The 24,597-nt window shown below is 38.7% G+C and overlaps 1 protein-coding gene across 2 annotated transcripts in view; it reads right to left on the minus strand.

Annotated features, from left to right (window-relative positions):
* Positions 1 to 255: 255 nt before the first annotated feature.
* Positions 256 to 24,597, minus strand: part of CCNY (cyclin Y) — a 131,213-nt gene continuing 106,871 nt past the window's right edge. For both annotated transcript variants that reach the window (XM_075492445.1, XM_075492446.1), the window contains 3 exons: positions 14,418 to 14,584; positions 8,812 to 8,974; positions 256 to 2,573 (listed from right to left, as the gene is read on the minus strand). In XM_075492445.1, the coding sequence (XP_075348560.1) occupies positions 2,457 to 2,573; positions 8,812 to 8,974; positions 14,418 to 14,584 (447 nt within the window). In that variant the 3' untranslated portion in view covers positions 256 to 2,456. The remainder of the gene's footprint in view (positions 2,574 to 8,811; positions 8,975 to 14,417; positions 14,585 to 24,597) is intronic.

A 24,597-nucleotide genomic window follows, 5' to 3' on the forward strand; every position in this document is an offset into this window, starting at 1 on the left:
AAACTTAAACTAAAGAAAAAATCCACACTTACAGCAGATTTTTTTTTTAATTCTTAGTGCAAGAAACATAACCAAGTTAATCACAGAATCAGTACTAATTAAGAATATGGAAAATTCTCCTATACAGAGGTAGAGTCCAGTGCACAAGGCTAAAACGATATTCAATAGTCTAAACAAGACTGAGCCAGGTTTTACGGAATCCACTTTTTAAAGTATCAGACTGTATGTACATACATACAATAAATAGACTATACAATCTTTAAAGTAGTTTAATAAACTTCACAAAAATTATAGTAGATGCATTGAGATCTTTACATAATCCAAAGTTCATATCTCTATCACCCAGAAATGGATAAAACCAATATTCCTGATATCAAGTTAAATGGAAAATAGTTTAGCAAAGTGTTGATAAATCAAAATATTTTACATATTTTAAAGCCTAAATTTATGCTTATAAAGGATGAATTTCAAATGCTCTGAAAAATGTTCCTTTTGATACTATCTGTAAAGAGGTTTCAAATGCTGTAATTTGCATTTGTATTGTTATAAACACTTTCCTTACATTCCATGTTCAAGGGAAAAATGGATTTAGATACTCACAGTTCTGATGCATTGGCACAACAAGAAGTGATGACAATTAGATTATTTTAAAGGCCCAAAGGACATCAGGAGAATTTATGGACAAAACCTTCACGTCTCAAAACTACACAAATCCCATTAGAAAGTTAAGAGAAAACTGTTTGGTATTACTGCTTCAATCCTGTCAGTGCCTCTCCGCCCGGAGGCATCCGATTAGCATTGCACTGGAAGTCGAGTGTGCATCTCTGGGCCCCTAGGTTTGCTACAAGCCCATAGGGCTTAATAAAACAAATACGGAATCTTTATGGTTTACCACAGTAGTGCATAAATCAGGGACGTCTGTTGCCATTCATTTCAGTGATAGTCGCAAAGGAAGGATTTCGGGGAACTGAGAGTTTTCAGCTATATCTTTCTAAACTGTGCAAAAAAAATGGGAAAAAAAAATCACCCTGGGGCGTTATAAAGAAAATATGCTTATACTGACGAGTTATTTTCTATAAAAGGTTCTTACAAATTCCAAGGGGGCAACAGCCACAGTAAGAGGGAACTAGTAACAACAGAAGAGCTTAATAATCAGAGTTGAAAATTATGTTCACAGTTCAGTTACTTTTAATTTCTATAAGCACCTACGCTGAAAAACACGAGGGTTTGTATTTTAGCTTCAAAATCGAATCTACCGGTGACAAATACCTTGTTAAGATTTCCATTCTGCTCTTCTACAGGCCTTCTCACTGGAACAATTTTTTTTATTATTTTTTATTTTATACAAACAGACTCACTTTGATTTAAAGTAAACATATAAAAGTTGAGAATATTGCTTGCAACAATGGACCTGGAGGTGAAGGAATGAACTAGTCAGGCCATAAAAAAAAAAAAAAAAAAAAAAAAAATCTCCCTCAAAATTAATTCTGCTAAACTTCTAATGCTATGAAAACCTGCAAAAAGGATCACAAGATCTGTTGCAAATTTCAGAGATTTGGCCCAAGTCTTATCATCATCATCTGAATACTTTAATAACTGTATCTTTATATTAAGGAAAAATAAATGATTCCAAGAACTCAGGAAGGCACACGCACCCAAGTATACTATAAATAAAACACATCATGAAATTAGGAAGATCTTCTGATCCCTGTACACACTTTTGGTTCAGCACTATGGTCAAGTTCTCTCTTTTGAAATACAATAAAAGGCATACAAGAAATATAACATATGCATAATAATTATGAAGAATAATGCTAATAAGACAGCTTACAGAGAAAAGTGCAGTGAAAAAACCCAACACTATTTATTCAGGGGCTTGTGCTACTGTAAATACAGACTTTGCATTTGCTGCTGTGCAAGGGGAAGAATTTATCCTGGGAAGCAGCAATGAGGAACGCAAAAAACAACAAAAAATAAAAAAGCTATTACGATAAACCTTTAGGATGGAACTCTCCCAACTTCATTCCTCTAGTGCACAGTCATCTGACCACATGGTTTGTTTTCATGCTGCCATTTCTCTTCATGAGTACAGCGTATTAGAAAATGGCACAGTTCTTAAATAGTTTTCTGCCTCTACTTCATTTCTTTGTTTCTTCTTCCAAGCACCTGATTTGCTGTTTCCTCATAAAAAGGGTAAAGCTGTTAGCGAAAGTGAGAAAAAAGTTGTCGCCCATCTTCTCTCACAAACACTGATTTCTCCATTTCTCCTTCCACTAGGTATTTTACTCGTGTGCTACACAATGGGGAGGCACTGTAAAGGCAGCTTGACAGATTTAAAAATTAAAAAAAAAAAAAAAATCAAAAGTCTTTTTTCTTTATCCCCCCGCCCCCAGCCCACCCCAAAAAAAATGGATGGATGAAACAGTATGTCCGTAGGAATATTCCAGTCTCCTCTGTTAGGAGATAATAGCAGGGGACCATCTAACCACAGTCAGATTGTCAGCACTGACTGACCGTTTCTTTGCGGCTTTCCTGAAGTCCTTATATTTATCTTCACACAAGCGGGAAATGGCCTGTAAGACAAAAGAATGAAAAAAACCTCAATTGCATTGACCACAGCTGTACAGGTAAGATAAAACTAAACGCAGATTTCTACATATAGGTAGAATTATAAAAAAGACTTCATTAAGCAAAACAGGTGAAGAGCTTCTCCCCAAATCCTCTTTCTCATTTCATTAATCTTAAAAGAAAGCATTGTCCACCACAGCTGCTTTTGAAGGACTCAGTGAGCATATTCCAAGCCTTTTCTTTACAGGTTAACCATCACAAACCTCATCGAAGTAGCTATCAATGCTTACCCACTGCTATATGGTAACTCATATATAGCACTTAATTGGTGAAAAATTGTGGAAAACTTAATAAAACAATTCTAGAAATTGTAAGTATATTTGGAGAATATAAAGAGGATGGCTCTTAATTTTTTCATTTCCTAAAAAGTCTTGTAGTAATTTTATTTTTCTCTACTGATAAGTGATCTGGCAGAATACTCGCCCTGCTTTGCTTACAGAGCTGATGTTTACTTGCCTTTCAGAAGGAGATGGTGATTTCTATGTGATCAGGCTATCTCATATGGTGCCACTGGGAAACATAACTCATATTCAGAATAATTTAATTAAATTAAACCAATTTTTGACAGTTGCAAGGGACCATTTCTCATATGAAATCAAAACATTCTTAAAAACAGCAACACTATTCAATCATGTGAAATTTTGTTGGACTTGATTGTAATATCTGTAATCAGCTAGAAAAATGCATACATATACATTCTTCCATTATATATATGCATACAGAACTAGAAGTCAGTTCCTCTGCTGAGTTATACGACTCTAGATGAGACTTTGTCCCTGGTGAAGGGGGCGGGTAAGGAGAAAGGAGGGGGGAGAAAGGCAGCAGTAGCAGTAGTATAAATTTTGGCTGCATGCACATTCTTGAATAATTTAATAAAAAACACATAGAAATGTTAAAAACCTTATAAAGAGAGAGATAAACATTATTAAAATGTCGACTCCTATTATACTACACTGGAGTTAACGTTTTATGTTTCTTCTAGTGTTTTTAGCCAAGTTTAAACCAAATCTTTATTAAGGACCTCATATGCACAAATATACTGTGCCCTAAAACAGCACATCTATCAGAGTTCCTATGGTTGGGCCAGGCTATGGTTGGCATCAGTAGGGATGTTAACTCTGGCGATCAAACACGCAGAACTGCAGAGAAAGCTCACTGCAAGGAGTACCCACAGTCAAATTAAAAAATAAGATGAACTAAACCAGTACTTTTATTTACTCAGGAACACTTTTAAGTGGTGTCTTAAGATGTTTAATAAAAAGTACTGTACAAACACCACCAGTATGAGTGTTTGATTATAAAACAAGGCAATACAAATAAACAGCTTGACTGATAATCATTTTCTTTCTTGATCTTCCCCTCTATAGCACAGCAAGTTGTAGCAGGAAAGAGTCCTTTAATTTTAATAGTCCTGCAAAGACCAGAGGCAGGTATGACAGAAGCACACAACTCATACATCTGAGAGCAAGTTCACCTAACACTTTGGTCAAGCCAGCCACAAAACGTGGTTAAATTAAAAAAAAACCAAAACCAAAACAACACAAAACCTACCAACACCACCAAGAAACCAGTTGCTACTTTTAGTTGGACACTGAATTTCCTTTTGTTAAGACCATTCTTGAATACAGTTTTCTTTCTTGGTGCAAGTGAAGAGAACAACAGAATAAAATAACACAAATATTCCCATTGCTTTGTAGACTGTGACTTAACTCACTAGAACTGCTTAATAACATTTTATTTAATTTAACCAGGAACTCAATGGACTAAGAAAGTTTATGCAATTCAATCAGAGTTAAAATCCAATAGATGAAAAGCTTTTAATCGTGAAATAATGTGCCAAGGCATGGCTTGGCAAAGAGGTGTACTGAGGTGGAGCTCAGCTTCTTTCAGCTGCCAAATCAGGCTATTACCTTAGGCATCAAATAACCAGAGAAGGTAATCACTTCAAAATTGCCTGTTTCACAAGAAAATTTCTGTTCTGGCACTTGGTCAGACAAAATGAAATTTTGCTTGGAAATGGCACTTAATATTTGGCATCTCTAGTCTCTGGTGATTAATCATATGGATAAGAAACACACTGACTGCTGTTTAAAGCAATCCTGTATCTAAAGATGCCTCTTCATTTGCAAATAATTTACAAAATTGACATTTGGAGCCTATTTGGCAAGTTAGTTAGTCAACTTTAAGGTAACATATGGGGAAACAAGACAAAAGCAGAAAATGGTAAATATTTATTATTGCCCTTCAGTTAAAATAAATCCAAATAGCTTATAAACACCTTTCTGTCATCTGATATTTCTGTTGCTTTTATTGCTGGAAAAAGAAACCAATTTTTGACAGTTGCAAGGGACCATTTCTCATATGAAATCAAAACATTCTTAAAAGCAGCATCACTATTCAATCACGTGAAATTTTGTTGGACTTGATTGTAATATCTGTAATCAGCTAGAAAAATGCATACATATACATTCTTCCATTATATATATGCATACAGAACTAGAAGTCAGTTCCTCTGCCGAGTTATACGACTCTAGATGAGACTTTGTCCCTGGTGAAGGGGGCGGGTAAGGAGAAAGGAGGGGGGAGAAAGGCAGCAGTAGCAGTAGTATAAATTTTGGCTGCATGCACATGTTTGTGCAGGGCAGGAAAGCAGCAGGGCTGGCTATGGCTTCACTGCTGGGAATGCACAAAGGCACCCAACGGCAAGTGCTGCAACACCCCCCAAAAATGGACAAACCAGCGAGAACTTAGCAGGGACAGCCAGCACTAAGCCTGGAAGGGTTATAGATAAGGAAAACGTGGGGCGGGGGGAGATCACTGGAGCAACTAGAAGTTGTGATGATGGGGGTTCTCCTTAATTTATGGAGAATGAGAAGAAGAGCAATCGGGTTACTCCTGACAAAAGAGAAGGGGAGTTTTGCTCTCCCTTTGCTTCTTGGCTAAGAGGGTTCTGAACATACAAAACACGCAGGACTGCAATCAATCACTGCAACAGTGGGAAGCTGGAGGGATATAAAGACACTTCTCTACTTGTAACTTCTATGTTTTTCTCCTCTTTTTTGTCTGTTCGACCTATGGGACTGTACCTCTTTAGTATCAAGAAGATACAGCACGTAGTTCAAAGGGTTTGAACTAGGTGCTCAAGCACTATCCTAACAATAAAAAGCTCAGACAACATACAGTCAGTTAAATTGGGAGTGCACTAACAAATGCTCTTACAAAATCTAGCCTTGAAACGAGCACAGTGCTAAGATCGCAAGCAGAAACAGGGTAGGCAGGTTGTGGGCTTAACCCAAAGAGCAGAATCTGACTCATATTTAGCTCAGTACACGGGAGAATAACCAGGTGCAAGAGTAGGAAATTACAAAATAGTGGATTAAGGTCGGCTATCCAACAACCTTCTTGGCAGAAAAATCTCCCATATTAGAAAATAGTTCTCAGGAGAAGCAAAGGAAGCCTTGACATTTGACATAATTAAAAGGAAGGAGAAAACACACTACAACATATGCTGGTTGGAACAAACAGCATTGGCAGGTGGATAGACTGGATGATCTAATGAAAGGTTATTTGCCATTTTTAACTTGCATGATTACATACAATGGGGAAAAAAAAAAAGAGGGGTCATGAAAATGGTTTCTGGCTACTAGGTGGACTGGCATAACAAATTCAGGACACTTTTAGGCCACAGGCTGATGAAAACTAAGAAAACAAATTACTTTCATTTAGTCATTTAAAAGACAAAGCTGCTTCTTAAGTGTCAATTGTGGGAACATTAAGTAAGGAAAAACATCCACTGCAGATGCTCCAGAAAGCGATGTCATTTTTAACAAGTACTATAACCTCTTATAACACCTCTAAGCCGACAGATCTAGTCCAGCATTTCCATCTGATGAGGAACAGTATTTACTAGCCTTGTCCTTGGTCATCTTGTTTTGTTTTGTTTGTTTGTTTGTTTTCATCACAGGTATGTCAACCTCATGATATTTGCAGAAACAGCAAGGCAGATTCTGCCATGCCAGATCTAATACTCCTGCTTTAGATACATAAAATAGCTTGAAAACGCAGAACTAGCAAAAACGTGTTATAATATAACCATGTCTCTACGCAAGACCTTTCATGATCTCAAATGTCAGCAAATAAGTTGTTTTACATCTTAGGACTGAGCAAGGTCCTTTCAGTTTACCAGACAAGGCAAATCCTTTCACTGCACACGTACATTTGCTAGGAGCCTGTTGTCTCTCATCACAGACTGCAGCTTTTCTCTCAGCATCAAAAATATCACAGCCTGTGTGGTACTACATCTACTCCACTTGACAATCCAGGCAACTGTTTTAAAAACAGAGAACTCTGGGCTGAACAGCACATGAGACCTAGAAAACTGCTGCAAATGCACTTTGATAACTCTTGGCAAGCTAAATGCTTAACTGCGCTCAAGGAACGAGGCTATAAATTATGCTGTCAACTAGTTTCAAGGGCACACTAATGACAACCACGTATCGCCAGGGAACAAGGCAGTTCCCATCATGTTCCTTTCCTTTTGGCCACAGAACAGAGGCAACGAGCTGGTAGACCAAGTTGGTTTCACAGCAGATACTCATCCTCTTCCCTGACGACATCCTCTTTGGCTAGCAGGGTCACTTTACAGCCAAATTCCGCTAGCAGCACAAAGCATCCCCAACATGGGAAAATTTTTAATAATATGGATTTATTAAAAAGAAATAATGAAATATTTTTTCAAATATGCCTTCTCTTTACTCAGTACAGAAGAACCACCAGTAGTCTCTGGGTATTTACAGTCATTTCCTATTTTCTTTTTCTCTAAGGTTTTAGGAGCTATCGTTGTTACCTTCATTTGTAACCCAATGTTACACATTGTGTGCGATATAGACTGACAGCATTGGGAAACACCGGGTACTAAATTCTCTTCAGAAAGTAATTCACTCAATTTTAATGTATGTAATGGCACTTATTATCAAGACCCACCATCTAATAACTTAGTAAACTACCTCTTTTGATTTAAGATTACAATCCCAGTGAATTTTCATTTTTTAAAATTCTCTTCAATAGAAACAAAATCTGATGCAAATTTACATCACACTCCATACACAGAATTAAGTTACATTCTTACTGGAGCTATCTGCAAAATTTAGAAAGAGTATTTAGAAAGCATGAGAAATACAACTTTAGTGAAATCTGCTTTGATTCTTTCTCCACCACTTTCTGTTCCCATTACAGTCACAAACAAGTCAATTAACCTTCCCACGCACCATTTCCCCCCACAAAAACGTGTATAGTACTGCCTGCCTGTTTTACAGCAGCACTAGGAGTTTCAGAACATGCAAAGCGCACTCTAACCCACAGGCAAACAACCTCCAGTGCAAAGCTGTTATATAATTAAAGACATGCAATGTTAAAAGCAGTTAGCATCTAACAACAAATGTCAAAATTAGTAACAAAACGTGTACACGCTTGTGCAACAATGCCATTATTTGAAAAACTCCTTATCAGAAAGCTCAGGAAAAATAGATTCCAGTCTTGCAAAGTGCCCACAATTGGCTGATGATTTTAAATTCCTCCTGTGTCTGTGGGAATTCATAGTGCCCTGCATTTCACAGGTCCAGACCATCCAACATAGCGCTTTCTGCACATGGTATATTCAGGTCTCATAAGCATTCATGATTTATTCACTAAAGACGTGTGCTCATTTCTGTTTTCCCACTACTGAGAAAAACACCACCCGAGATAACAGACTTGGATCCGCGTGAAGTGGAGCAGTAGCAGATAACAAGCACACAGAATAGTTATTTTCAGCAATACTTGTCAATATTCTGTCCTTCAAGGTGAATAATCAGTTTTAAGAAACCAAATGAACACACAAAACCAGACTGTGAACAGAGTTGTTGTCAAAGTTGTGGGTACTTTCACAAGGCCAATTCAGGCAACTGGAACTGAAAAAGAAATGGAAAGCAAGACAAGGTATGAAGCAAACTGCGCCAAAAAGCTGTCCCCACATCCATGAATAGCCAAAGCACAAACAAAACAGTTATGAAAATCAGGGCACGTGATATTCTAATATCTCATGGGAATATTTGGGAAGAGATGGGAGAAAGGAGAAACAACGCAAAAATTCAAAATCCCCCTATATATTCAACTCTCAGCCATCTAAAAAGAAAAGTGTTTTACCTCAAGTTTATAAGCCCTGTCCCTGCTGAGGGGCTCCAAAGGAAAACTCAGGTTATTCGCTTCTGCCAGGGAACGCAAATCAAAATAATACTTGGCATAAACACTGGAGGGAACATTAATATTGAACTGCAACAGCTCAAGAAACTGGCGTTCCAGCTCATTCCTGTAGAAAGAAGATAAACGTGAAAACATATTTCAGACTGTGCATTCTGAATACAATTTACTTTAAATTGCAAATGGTATAAACCAAGTCCATTTCTTATTCTTGCCAGACGCAATTATCCTAGCTTAAGGTTTGACCTAGTCTACCAAGTTCTATCGGCGTACATAGGCCAATGAGGAACATGAGAGACGCAGCACCTTGCAGCTGCTGCTGCGATGCCTATCAAACCCAGACACAAACTTTTGCTAGCAGGAGGGCACCTTTATCACTTGAGCTAATACAATCTGGGAAAGAAAAGCTAACAGGCAAAACATTTTCGTGTAGTTTCTGCTGTACCTCCACTAGGTGGATCTGCACACACGGCTACGCAAACACAAAACACAGACATGCCCTAAATTTGTCAGATCTCTCTCATAAATGCTGCAAATTACACCAACACCTAAATTACTGGAGAACTTACTCTCTTCAGCCCTTCATAATCAATCATTTAAAACCAGTCATGGGAAACCTGAATTTTTCAGCATACTCTCTTATCTGTCTTTATGAACAGAATGAAAAGATTTTTCCCAAAGATGTGCAATCAAAATTCACAGTGGTGATCATTTGTTTTTCAGTACCTAAAACAAATGTGCTTGTCAAAATACCCGATAGGAACAGAGTTCCTATTTGAGCTCCCACCTCATGAAAACTTTGGTATAGCAATACATTATTACCTACACCAGTACCTTAAAAAGTATGTTAAGAAATAAGTAGATCAACAAAATTAAGGACTGGAAATTTTCATAAATTGCATGGTAACTAGATATCCTACATAACACTTATGCAGGGACATATGATATATTCAAAACAGTGATTTCAAGATACGAGAAATAAAAACATAAACAGGTGGTAAAAGCTGTACATGTTTGCCGAAGAGTATACGGACTGCACAGCTGTGTTACCAGCAGGTATTGACTGGCTATGATATTGCATGTAAATTACATTTTCACTGCAGTGTAAGTGCGCAAGGAATCTGCAGGCAGTTGGCAATAGAAGAGGAAGGATCCGAGGATAAAATGAAAAAGTACTGGTACAGCAATTTTTCAACACTGAATGATTTTTCTTCTCACTCTTTACTCTTACATCACTCTTACATCATAATCATTGTCTTTCCTTACCTTCACACTCTCTCTGCCAAAATTCTATGTTTACATAATGATAAATACTAATTAACATTAAAAGACTGTCTAAAAGCTGGATATGGACTCTTTGGCATGAATTCACACTGTGGAAGATTCTAGCTTTTAAAAAATCCCAATTTAAAAAATTACATTTTAAGACATCTATCAATAAATACAGAAGATTATCTTTAAATGTCCTTTTATACTGCCAAGATTTTCCTTTCTGCAAGCTAAGCCTAAAGGTCTGTGTTAATGGATAATATAAAGCTCGTTTTAATGGAGAAAGACATTGGCTGTACCTCTTTTGAAGAGCATCCCCAAATCTTTAAGAACAAGACATAGCCTCAGATTCTTACTATCCCCTAGTTCCCAGATTTGAAGGTTAGATTGGCGGACTAACTACGGCTGAGAAAGAACAAAAAACCACAGATATTCTGGATTTGAACTAATGTAACATAACTAACCACCATACTCCGATACGTCCACATTAGACTACTTCAGCATATGCTTTCCTGTAGCCACTCCCCAAATTCACACAAAAACTCAAGGTAATGCTACATACGTGACTACAGACACATACTGCAGTTCGGTTCTCCCAAGTCCTCTGCTAGCTTTTAGGCACAGTTCAACGTACTGCTGGTGACTTACAAAACTCAGAAACGTCTGCATGATGTTTTGCAAGATACACTTATGCTGAATGATTCACAGCAGTTGAATATTTTGACCTAAGTCAGTTTTTCTGCCTTATTAATATAAACAATGAAAGCCCCCATCTTGCATAGAGCTAGACACTTCAAAATCATAATACTGTACTGTCCCAACTACCTGAAAAATAAGAAAGAAAAAAGAAAAAATCCACCACACTAGGGATAGGAGAAAAAAAAAAAATGGAAAAACTGGCAGCAGGAACATAAACATCAGGTCAACAAGCACCAAAATCTTTGCTGGAGAGTTGACAAGGAGCCCCAAACACAAAGCCCGTGAGCCAGATCACGAAGTACCATACAGAGAGCACAGGCTCCCCAAAGGCTTCTGGTTTTGCACTTTGCGAGAACCCTAAAATCTTTAAAAAAAGGTTAAGAAGCTAAAAACTTTGAGGGCAAGGACTCATCACAGTTTGGCTTAGGGAATGTGCAGTGCAGAGAGAGGGTCGCTGTTAGCACGGGAGCACGGGTCTGGCATGTGAGTAATGGTGTTACATACCTCAAGTGCAACTTCTAACAGTAGCACCATCACGTGTTTGTCAAAAACAATAACCTCTTTTTTTGTTTCCTTTCACACCATCACAGTATGCCTCATCACCTGCCTTCAAAAAAAGCCCTGAGAATCAGCAATTTCAAACCTTATATTTATAACCATTCCTGATTAATACTGTCACACGACACATTCAAACCTGTCAGTCTGCTTCAAGCTGTTCAGCACTCTACTTCAGCTCATGTCCCAGCTTCAGAAATATTTTAAAAGCTCCCAGATTTGCCTTGGAGGAGGAGTGAATGGAGGGTGACCCTTACTGCCGCTGAATACCCAAAAGCATGAGAAAAGGATCAAGGGAAAAGTAGCTTAGCAAAATCATTCAGGAAACACTCAAAACAGTCAAGGAAGCATTAGCAAATTGTTCCGCATGGAATAATATTGCCCACAGAAATCTGAAGGGTCTGATTTTAGCTTCTTGTCCCCCCTACCCTCCCTTTTATTTTGGAAATCTCATTCTGTCTGGGTTATGTTGGAAAAGAAGTATCATCAACCATCCTTAAAGTAGCTTACATATTTTAAAACAGATATTGAAATGGCATTATGTGTTATTTTCCACCTCTGTTTTGAAATGAGGGTTTTCCCCAAAACTAATGAAAGTACCTACAGCATACCACAGCAATGCAAGCTTTGTGTTTTTCACTTTGACTCGGGAAAAAACCCCACCTTATTACAAGTTGCTTGTTAATACAAGATTTAGAGATAAGTGTTCTCATACTTGAGCAACAACAGCTACTCACAATTTATAAGTCTTATCTAGCAGTGTATGAGCATGCTTAATTTAAAGCAATCAGCTGACTCCTAACATTCAACCTTTCCCTTACAGATCATTTTTAGACCACCTATAAATCAGACAACCAGCAAACTATTAAGAAACTAAATTAGGGCTGCTTTAGCAAAAACGCTTGGCCTTTCACTGCTTTGAGATTGCAAACTGAGACTCAAAAAACATTCTGTCAATAAACACTTCTTCTCATCTACTTCCCTCTTCCCTCCTCCCAGAATGCTTATCCACAACAACCTCTCTTCGGTGGCTGCGATCCTGACTCAAGTGAGATAAAACAGAGACAAGTCTATATACTTCTCATAACAGATACTTAGCTCTGCTTAAAAGAGCTCTGATACACACAGATACTGTACTAAAACATCTTTTAAATAATGTTATTGTTATTAGTTCCTATAAAAATTGGGGCACCAGTAGACTGAAAACGTCACTCTCCGAATGCACGAGCCGCAGTGGTCTGACAAGGTCTTACAAGCTGGAGAAGTGGGCCTGTGTGAGCCTCATGAGGTTCAACAAGGCCAAGTGCAGGGTCCTACACCTGGGCCGGGGCAATCCTTGGTTTCAATACAGGCTGGGGGATGGTGTGATTGAGAGCAGCCCTGAGGAAAATGACTTGGGGGTCCTGATGGATGAAAAACTGGACATGAGCTGGCAATGTGCGCTCGCAGCCCAGAAGGCCAACCATATCCTGGGCTGCATCCAAAGCAGCGTGGCCAGCAGGTCAAGGGAGAGGATTCTGCCCCTCTGCTCTGCTCTGGTGAGACCCCACCTGCAGTTCTGCGTCCAGCTCTGGAGCCCCCAGCACAAGAAGGACATGGAGCTGTTGGAGCGGGTCCAGAGGAGGGCCACGAAAATGATCCGAGGGCTGGAGCACCTCTCCTGCGAGGACAGGCTGAGAGAGTTGGGGCTGTTCAGCCTGGAGAAGAGAAGGCTGCGGGGAGACCTTATAGCAGCCTTCCAGTGCTTAAAGGGGGCCTATAGGAAAGACGGGGACAGACTTTTTAGCGAGGCCTGTTGTGACAGGACAAGGAGCAATGGTTTTAAACTAAAAGAGGGTAGATTTAGACTAGACATAAGGAAGAAATTTTTTTATGATGAGGGTGGTGAGGCACTGGCACAGGTTGCCCAGAGAGGCAGTGGAGGCCCCATCCCTGGAAACATTCAAGGTTGGGTTGGACGGGGCTCTGAGCACCTGATCTAGTTGAAGATGTCCCTGCTCTTGCAGGGGGGGTTGGACTAGATGACCTGTAAAGGTCCCCTCCAACCCAAACCACTCTGTGATTCTGTGATTCTAAGGCACCCAGCCCGCTGGCACCATCCCAGCACCAATTCTAGCTGCAGCCCTTCCAGTACCGCTCTCACACGCACGCCAGCTCCGGTAAGGGCACCTCGGAAAGTGTGGGTGGTATGTGACTCAGCCCTGAACGTATAGATGATACAAACCCCAGGCACTTCAGCCAATATATGTAATACCTGCTAACCAACCAAACAAAAAAAGCACTACACTATTTAGTGAAATGAGCATTCATTTTAGTATTTGTAAACATTAAGATCTTAATTGTGTTTATTCTCATTACAGTTCTTTTTATTACTGTTGGAATATACTCTTAATATGACTCAGGAGTATCCAGCCAGATATCACAACTCCCTACGCTGTTACAATATGCACTTCTTAAGAATGCCATCAGATAAAAAAATGGAAAAATGGAAATTTCTCTTTGCAAGTTAAAATACTAGATTTTTAACACCTTGGAAATAACTCAGCAGGATACAGGGGGAACAAAAACCAAAAACCCAAAAGCACTAATTTTGAATAATGGGAATAAATAAGTGGGTGATCATCTAAGGGTCATTAGGATCACAATGATTTTTTGTCCTGCCTTACATGTTGGTCTGCTGTCTGTATGGAGAACTAGCACGACAGTAAATATTGCTGAAGTGAATGCATGCAGGCTCATTGCATGTGGGTTTTTTTTGTCAAGTCATACATTTAAATATTCTGCAGGTCTGTTTTCATCACCATGCATGAACATCCAGTGGTAAAATACAGTTCAACCAGAAAACAAAAATAATTCATGTCTTCTATGTATGAAACTGCCAAGTAGACCTCATGCCATCTATCAGCATCCACCATGTTTAGATACAATGCAGATATGCAAACTTCATATAATTTATGAGGGAACTTCCCTTCCCCCTCATACACACACATCTTGGCATTCATTGACAAAGATAAACATACTGCACTCACATGTCTTCGACCGTGATATCTTTCAGGATCTGACAGTAATCCACGTTCCACACTGCCTGGTCGTCCCAAACTTTGGATGCCAGTAGAATTGCACCCAGTACAATTCGCTTCCAGTTTGCTGGACAAATATCTATCTCTGCATAAGTTAAAAGCCGTTCAAGATATACCTGTGGAAACACATTAAAATCAAGACTTAATCTATTTTGCTATTAAGTAGAAATGAAAAAGAAAACTATTCTCATAAACACATTCCAGCAATTTTAGAACAGTAATCTGGTCTTAGAAGATTTTTTTTATAAAAGCTGTGAGTTTAAATACACACATTTATGCCAAGCTCAAGACTGAATGTGATAAATTTGTATTTTAGTTGACCTTTGCCTTCTGATCATATTACCAGGAACAAAACTGTTATTTTCCTATCTGTAACTGTTGGTAATATAGTCACATGTTGGAATGAATTCAAATGATAGCTTAAATAAATTATTAAAATAATGATGTAAAGAAATAAAATGCTAATTACTAATGAGGAAGGCAAGGGTATGCTACGAATAACAGTTACTAGCTATAATACCAACAACTATAGTTGCAATTTACAGGCAATCAGTTGTCTGACATGGCATCATGTCATGCTGGGCCCCTCTGGCAAGCCTGTGTGAAGAGGTTCTATAGGCACCTATAGGATGGACGGAGGAACAGTTACCACAGAAACAGCAAGCTGAACAGAGAGGTAAAGTATGTGCTAAGAAGGTAACTCATAACAGTTTCCTCTGGACCGCTAAGCTCTGGAGATGAATTACAGTAATCCTGTTGGACCTACAAGAACTGACAAACTCAGGACACCATAGTCTGGCCCAATCTGGCCAAGGCCACCAACACAGGCTAGCATCAACCAGAGCTTGTATAACCCAGACCTCATTCAAGAGGGTGGTAGGTACTATTTACAGAGACCACAGGATTACATACACACATCTGATGAAACAAGGGACCCTGGAGAGACTTTCTGAACACCTACCACAAAGCTGCTGGGGGCGTGCAGTGTGACCCTCTGTTTCCAAACACAGAGCTACGTTGGACCCCCAACCGATGCTCCAGCCAGGGAACTATGGGTGAATACAAGAGGGATCCACAGGAGTGTGAATAGTTACCTGCTATCATTAACAGCAGCTCAATTACATTAATAGCAACTGATTGATAAACAAAATGCATTCTAAGAAGTACTGGTTGTGGGTGATCTGTGTGGCCCCCTACTCAATCCCCTGTTAGGGACAGGGAAATTACAACAATTATGAATATTTACATGTGAGGTGAACAAAACTGAGTATTTCTGCAGTCCGCAACATTTAAACAACTCATATACTAGCTGAGAAGACACATAATAAATCTCCTGCAGTTTGACTAAGTTCATGTTTATTAGCACCTAATCAAATACTACCCAAAGAGCAGCTAATATATCCAAAACTCAATGTACGGATACATGCTGGTAAGGATTTGAGGGGGAGGCGAAAGGGGGGACGTAGGGGGAAAACTTTAAAACCCGGCACAGCTCACTTGTATTTTTCTATAAGGATGCGCACCCATACAAGCACACAGAGGACCTTCAGTGATTTGTGCTTCTGGAAAGGTCTAGCATTAGTTGAAAATATTACATACTTAAAAAATAATAATTCATATATTTTGAAGCTCATGTATTTTTATGAATCACCAATAACATCAAGGTCAATTACATTCTTCATATAGTTTTGTTCATTAATTTTCACAGTTATGATATGTACAAGTAATTAGAGCTTGGCAACAAGATCATTGAAAACAGTAGTCAGCTGTTGTATAATTTAAAGTTTTACAGAAAAAAATATATTTTACAAAAAAATATTAACTATCTGGATACATGTACACCAATATTCAGCCCACAAAATGAACTGTGTCACACACTCAGCAGTATAAACAGCACACTGAGCAAGAAAATCATGGGAAAAACTACAAACCACAAAATATTAGACAACTTTTGTTCAAAGTGGCTACCACAAAGTATAAGTTCTTTGCTTCCTACTCTTACTGAAGGAAATAAAACTCGAGTTACAGTGTCTGTAATGGTCACTAATACAGTCATATTACAATGAATTCATGTGTAGAAATCATAAAATTTTCTCTCCTCAACAGACCACCCCTCCCAAGCAACAGATTTCTCAGTCCACTGTGAGGTGTTTTCAAACAGGTTTCACTGCACTCTTCTGCAATGGTTTAAGGAAAATCAGATGCAGTTATTTATTAGGGTAGTAAATTCTGCTCTGATTCAGAAACAAAAATTTTTACTGCCATCAATAGCATCAAGGAAATGAACTTGTTCTGCAGCTTTGTTTCTCACCCATGGAACGACTTGCTGTGCATGAAGGAGCAGAACTTGAAACTGGAGGTGCTTCAACATGACAACACAGACACATTTAGTAAAACCAACAATTAGTCCTGATATGCTACTCTATAAAAATACAGGTTTGCATTTACTGAAGAACAACCTATTCTTTGTATCCTGTAGTAGATCTTATAATACCCTCTTCGCTGCATTGTGATAAAAAGCAATTAGGTGGTTATTTAGGTTGCTAGTACTCTTACAAGAGTCTGCATTGACTGACAGAAACTAGCAGGAGATTTTATGAGATACTCTGATGAAAGTACAATATACAGGGAAAATATTATACCTACCTGAAAGGCTGCATATTTCATAAAAACAGAACACTGCTTGGGATTCTGAAGGGCCAGCATTTTGCTTGAAATTTTAAGTACCTAAAGATATTCTTCTACAGATGCTGCAGGAAATTTACTTCTGCTCTAACAGAAGAAATATATGGATGCTAAGAAAACTGAAAACATTCCTTGAAGATATATGTGTTTTAAAATAATGTTGACGTTTTCTATGTACCAATTTAAAAAAAAAATTAAGAGGGATTATGACTGATTTACAGTTAATTACTAAAACCCACAAAACATTTAGAAAATTTTTATCCCAAGTTTTGGGGATATCTGTACCTTCAAATAAATGCTGGACTAACTTTAAAAAAATAACAAAATGGTAGATGCATGGAAATCTTATCTGGAAAAGCATCATCTCATTGATACTACCAATGCCAAAATAGTTTCAATGACTTTTTGAAATTATAAAATACTCAAAAAGTCTGAATAGTTACAGTATGTCAGATATTACAGACTGGTCAAATTAAAAAAAAAGTCTCAGTAAAAGACCTTTAGCTTTCTCCCTCCCCAGAGGTTTCTCTATTTTTCTTGTGTTAATGAGGTATTAACCTTAATCTTGTGTTAGATACTTTGTTGAACTCAAGCTACGTCATTAGGCACAAACAGACAGGCACAATAAACATTAAAAAATCTCTGTGAAAACAAAGTTATACTCAGCTACAAAGTCAGCATATTTACAGCATGAGACCTCACAGATAAAACTGTTGATTTTTCAGGTTTTTTTCTTAAAAAAATAAGAAACGTACAGGTAGCAAGATATCATAAAACTAAAGCTGAATTTTTCAAGAGGCCAGATGCCAGGCTCCTGAATACACCATTTCTTCTTCAGCTATGATTTGCCCCTGCCTGCCATCCTAACGCTGAAGAAAACCATAACATCGTAATACGGTAAAACAAAATATCAGTAATTGTTCAAAAATTTATTTTCCTTCATAAGGAAGGCAAAAAGCTATTTAAGCACAAAATTACAAATTCCAAACTGTGTGTCAAGCCCATTATTAAAAATAGAGTTTTGACTTTTTAGTTAGATCAACACTCTGAAAAGATTTTGACGTATAAAATTTAGTATTGGGAGACCACAGAAACACAAAGCTCAATAAAAAGGTGGCACACGGATCTCACCAGAGTCTGTGCTACCTGATGGTTCTATTTAAAAGGCTGCCTTTTGCTTTCCAGGCAGCCTGTGTAAATAAACCCCTTACACACTATATTACGCAAACAAACTTGTTCAACTTAACAAGCAAAACTGCTCCTTGAATTATGAACAAACAGCATTCCCTGGAATTGTCCCCGGGAAGCAGACGACTTCTTTAAAGCAATGCAGGGAGCTTCATAATCAGAACATGTGTGGAAGCCATAACATCATGCCACTCTAAAATTAGGAAATGAACTTCATTTGCTCCACATCTGCTGAACCTGACCCTCTACTGTTAATGCAAACCTCTTAAATGTCAACTTTCCACACTCAGTTTTAGTAGATTTTGCATGAATACTCTACATCTATAGATACACAAAGCATACAAAAATCAGAAAATATTCTCCTTTCTTATGTGCAGCTCTAGCTTAAAAAGAGAAAAAAAGAAAAAAAAGAAAAAAAAAAGAAAAAGAAGAAAACCAAGTAAGGATTTTGCTGTGGACTCAAATTCAAAGGCATTCAGAGAAGAAAAAGTAAACTGATAAGAACAGGTAAGAATGATATTGCAAAGAAAGACATGAAGGAGAATAATTCATAACAGATGAACTTACACCTATTAAAAAGGGAGCGTAAACTTGCTACTACCTTCCCACCAGCACATACTTGAGAAATCAGCTTTAAAAATTAAATAGGAGCTTGATAAGACACTATTCTTATACCACCTTCATTACCATATTTGAGCATCTTCCAACAGCACGTTGAGCTATGAATAATCTCTCTTGAGTCCTTGGTGGTAACTTGGGCTTAACTCCAGACTGTTCGCTGGAGTGAGGCTCTGTACCATCTTCCGATAAAACTGAAGATAATAAATACCTCGCCAGGAGAAAGGAGCTTAGTGTGGCTTCTGGCTCCTTTCTTGAAAATGCCTTAGAGAGCATTTTGGTTTGTTCACTTGTTGTGGCCTCCCTGACTCAGTGTTGGGTTTTAAGTATATGTGTTCAAGTAAGAGAAGACAGAAAAAGAACAAGACTACTTCTTGCAGCAAACATCTGTAAAAGTTTATCGAGGTTCTCAGCTAATGTGGTAATTCACTGTAACCGAGGACTTGTGCCCCAAAGATACACCCACGTTGTCACATTAGCGTAGTTCTTCAGCTTTCCATCAAGCTCACTCAGTTACACACACAGCCTTCATTCTAGCTCTCTCTAGCTCTAGTTTGGAGAGAACCAGGTGACTCTGCAGATAGTGAAATTTAGGCAAAGGAAAGGCTGGTACGTACTTCAGCTCTCGCCCTACTGATGTAGGGCATCCTCGTAACAGCAGTATACGTGCAGCCAAGGGAGGTCTGTCTCCCACACAAATGTGAGAAAGTCCATTATTCCTGACAAACGGAGCTCTCGACCACTGTTTTCACCTCAGAGCATTTCAATAGACTAGGCCCAGGCCATGGTAGCAGCCCAAGCACCGAGATTTTTGCTTTGACGGGACATCAGAGTGCAAAGGAGAGGCAGAGTCTGCCACGCGCTCAGCAGCCCGCACTCCTGAAGGGGGATGCTTCTGGCTGCTGCAAAGAGGTGCTGAATCAGTACAGACTGGTGGCACAGGGCCAGGTGGCTCTCAGCCCGTTTGAAGAGGAAGGCTGGTGGATGGGTAGTCACCACGCTACTCATCCCAAACAAACCCGGGGCTGGCTGGTGGGAGAACACCACCTGCTTTTGCTGGCAAAAGCAAGCGAGTCTTCCCACATGCAGGCAGGCATGCTCCACCTCATTAAAAAAAAAAACAATTAAAAAAAAAAAAAAATCACTGAAAATGTTGACCCTGTAATGGTAAATGTGACATATGGAAATGCCATTTGTATGCAATTACATCTATACATTGAATAGTGTCTTAAACACGGGGTAATTTTCTTAAATATGGGTTTTCTATCTAACAGACTTGAGATTCTGTGTGTACTATGCGGTTCAGTATATTCGTAGGTTGTAATGAATTTCACTGGCTTAATTTTCAACAGCAAAACTTTCTACATTTTCTTTAGGACTAGCTGCTGTAAAGTCATATAATAAAGCTGAATTTTAAAAGCTCACTGTAGAAAAGAATATTGTAACTTGCATCTCAGAATGCTGGAAGAAATTTACTTATATGTCAAGAGACCAAAAAATGCAAAAGAAACAATGTGAGAAACACTTTTTTTTTTTTTTTTTTTTAAACAAAAGTCTGAAAATCTCATCTCCTCTGGATTATTTCAGCAGGTGTTCCTTTATAGATGCAGAACTAATACAAGATAAAATGAGCTTTTAGTATATAGAAGACATAAGTTAAAATAAATGCCATGATTTGCCTCCACTCATTTTTAATAGCTGGATCCATGCTTACGAATAGAACTAAAGCTTAAAACAAATTGAAGCTGTTATACCAATGTTACTTTTCTTCTATTTCATTCATCCTTTGCAGTGCCTCTTCTGAAAGTAAGCTTTTGTGGCTAAACATCTGAGCACTTCTCTACTTAATATTCAAAGGTTGAATTCCATAAAGACAACAGATTTATTCTGCCTTAATTCAACACCTAGTTCTCAAACACTTTAATAGCTTCCGAAAGCCATCTTCATCACACCGGTCATTACCCACTTAGTTCTATGACTGTATCTTTATAGATTTTTACAGAACGATAACAAGACTATTTAAATAAAAGATTAAAGTTACTGATGTGACATTAGCAGAAGGTCTCAGTGGCTTCAGTCAAACAACATACCATTCTGAATTTTCCCCAACTTGCAAACAAGTATAACTCAGTGTTAATACCAACAACACTACAATCTTCAGAACTCATTTGTAAGATAATTCAATTCCTAGCTGAAATGAAAATGCAGTTCCAATCTGGAAAATATCAATGGACTTTGGTCCATCAATACATTTTTACTTACAAACTCAATACCTCGAAGTCTGATGCCTCCATTATTAGTCTACTGTGTTTGGGAATGAACCGCATGTTTTTATACAACTGTCAGTCTAACAAGCTGTGATGGACAACACTTGCACCTCACTGAGACATTTTAATAACTTGAGCCCACTTCAGAAGATACACTGCACAGAGTTAAGATTTCAGAAAAGCAATACTGGATTATTATTTTCCATCTCTTCCCACAGACTCGCACCAAGATTTTGCAATGATTGACCTTTACACTTGGAAAGTCACCAAATTATTATTTAACCATAAGTGAAATCAATCGGGTGATTTGCCTTTGTTAAGAATTCATTTATCTGCATTAAAAAGAATTTAATTCTATTAATTAAATAAAATTACCACTCTGTGGTTATAGATAATCCCAAATTGGCTTCGAGTTCAGTGAACTCTGGAGAGGTTCATTAGCTTAGATGCAGCACCACAGGAATGTAGTTAAATGGCTTCCAAAGCCTTTTCAAGTCCAGCAGAGGCACAGAACTGATTTGTTTCAGCACATATCTTGAGCTCATAAACCTGCCAGACCCAAAATGACTCCATGCTGAGCTAGTTTGGATGCCTCTGATCTTAACTCCGAGGACCTGGACTGGCAATAGCATGGTGGTGAAGCACTTAGCCATCCATTATCACCACTAGTTCTGGGGAGCTTTTTTAATCCAGACACAGAACTGCAACAAGGCACAAGGCTAACCAGATCAGCACCAGCATCCAAGCTCCAGCAGGGCTACTGCTGAGCCAGAACTAATCCCCAGGGTGATTATTTGCAGTTGGGTGAATCCATCCTGGACTTCCCAAGTGTCTGATAGTAACCACAGCATCCAACGTTGTCCCAGTTATCTAGGATGTCCTGCTCCCCATGATCCTGGATAGCAGAGAGTTGGTTACACAACGTCCCAATCAACAGAACATAAATCCGTTTGAAGAAACTGAAAACTAAAGATAGCACTGAAGAGGTTCAGTTTTAATTAGTGCGAAACAGCATCTCATTTTTTCCATCTCAGAGGACATTATAACATACTTTGTATATTATATAATACTCTCAAGTAGAAAGAAAAGCTAAAATACTGGAGGTTTATTTCCTCCTTTTTTTCCCCCTTCAGGAGGATATATACCAAATACAAAAGTGTCAAATAATTTCATTTCAGTACTTCATAATCCAAAGGAACACTCAAATCCTATTAAAACCTTAATATAGGTTTCTTATGAAAGTTTTGTTTCTCTTTGTTACTTCACTTTGAAGCTGTTCAACATTAACCTCCGATATCCCACTGATACCTCTTATCACACTGGAGTTGCAGCCTAAGCACCCAAAAAACCATAATTCTTTTTTAGGTTTCCCTAAAACAAGGGAGCAGGTTTTCTATGGAGGTTATGAAACTTCCATCCTCGGAGAAATTCAGAGGATGAATTCCCTGATCAGCCTGATCCAGCTGGTCGTGCTTTGAACAGAGGCCAGACCAGACGTCACCTCCAGAAGTCCCTTCCAACCTAAATTATTCTGTGATTGTATCTGTCTGCAGTACTAGTTTCCTGTGGTGCAACACAGAGAGGTCAGAAGTTGGGCACTGCCTCCAAGGAGGATGAGTGGGAGGCTCAGCACACTAAAGAAATGGGCAATCACCAAGGAACGTCACTGACATTACTAGAATAATTCTGAATTTTGAAGCAGCAGAAAGAGCAAAGCATTATCTGTTCTCATGCTGTTTTTATATAGCTTTATGTCAAATTCTATCTCTATTTTACCAGTAAAACTCTAGTGGCTTTAATTATTTCTCACTTGATTCACATTGACAGAAAGGAGGTGATGTTTTTGGTATTTTAATTACCGTAATTGAGAATCTGCAAATGAACATGTATTTGCAAAAACCTCATTCCCTCCCTCTCCCATTTAAACTCCATATGAACTCACTAGGTAACCCACATTATAAATTGCAGGAGCACAGAATAACTACCGAAGACAGTTTCCATCCCAACACATCACGAAGAAATACACAGTTCTCTCTCTTTAATGAGAAAACTTCAGTGTATCACAATGCCTTGAAACTAGAAAGATATTTGTACTGAAAAAATTATAATTGGTAGTGGGTCCCATATAGCCAAATTACGGCTCTAATCCAAGCACTAAATTGCCATATGCTCTGTTCTAAGCAATCAGCCAGTTCCCTACCACAACTCTCCAGAAATAACTGTGCTTTGCAATTGCCCAGCTGGGCACTTAAAATGTTCCACAAAGGTCTGGTGCCATCCATTTGGTGGAAAGGATCATCGTGGTCCTTGCAAATTCATCCAATTTTTATTTTTGAGACCAAGTGTTGAAAAAGAGTAACAAATGCAGTCACAAAACTCTGACAACATGAACAACTGCAAAGTACCATTGTAGATATTTATAGGAACCACTAATGGAACTGAAAGAAAAGTCACATCTCCAGGTTTGCCCCCTAATTTACTCATTTTAAGACAAAGATCTATAATACATATAAAATGCACTCAAACTATTAGGCAACATTGACTTTCCAGGCTAAAACTCGGATCAGTATTCATTCCTTGCCCATACAGAAGCCCTTAGAGATGCATCAGGAAACAGACACCCATTCTTCGACTGAATGTCCTCTTCTCTTGGGAATTTAAAAAAAAATCCCACCCAACCCCCAGCTTGAATGTTCTCTTTTTATGATGTGTATATCCCAGCAGGCCTAAAGCAAGACTTGACTAACAGACATTTAAGTATTAACCGATAATCATTCACGTGTTGTATCTTAGACCGTAGTCAAAAGATGAGAATAGCCCTAAAACCAGGGACCAGAATCTGAGTCTTCTGCTCCTGCCAGTGTCCGGAGCACAGGTACAAAGCTCCTGTTCCTCTTGCCCTTCTCCGGAGCGTACCCTGACACGTGGCCAGCTGTCAAGGGGCTCAGGATCCACAGCACAGGTGGAGAGACCTCCTCTCTGAGCCAGGGAGACCTTCTTCAGATGTGGCAAAGTGGTGGGCTTCAGCCACCTCCTAGGGACTGCCTGAAGCCCAAGACAAAAGGTGGACACCAACAATACTAGATACACACAACTCTTCCCGTGGGTTTCCTACACAAGGCGAGCCCAGCTTCAATGCTTTGCCTTGCTCACCCAACTGCATTCACGATCCCTTATGGTCACTGGACGGAGGGTGACAGCATCAAATCAGGCAATAAACAGTACTCTGCATTGTACTCTGAGGTCTTTGGAGGAACCTGCATCTTCCATTAGCTGCATAAGGATCGGTAGTTATACTGGACCAGCTGAAAAGGACCTCTGCTGGAGAACAAGTGTCCCTATGGACTCTGATCACTTTCTTTTGTGTTTTT

This window comes from Mycteria americana, chromosome 2 (genome assembly GCF_035582795.1).
Source record: "Mycteria americana isolate JAX WOST 10 ecotype Jacksonville Zoo and Gardens chromosome 2, USCA_MyAme_1.0, whole genome shotgun sequence".
Classification (NCBI taxonomy): domain Eukaryota; kingdom Metazoa; phylum Chordata; class Aves; order Ciconiiformes; family Ciconiidae; genus Mycteria; species Mycteria americana.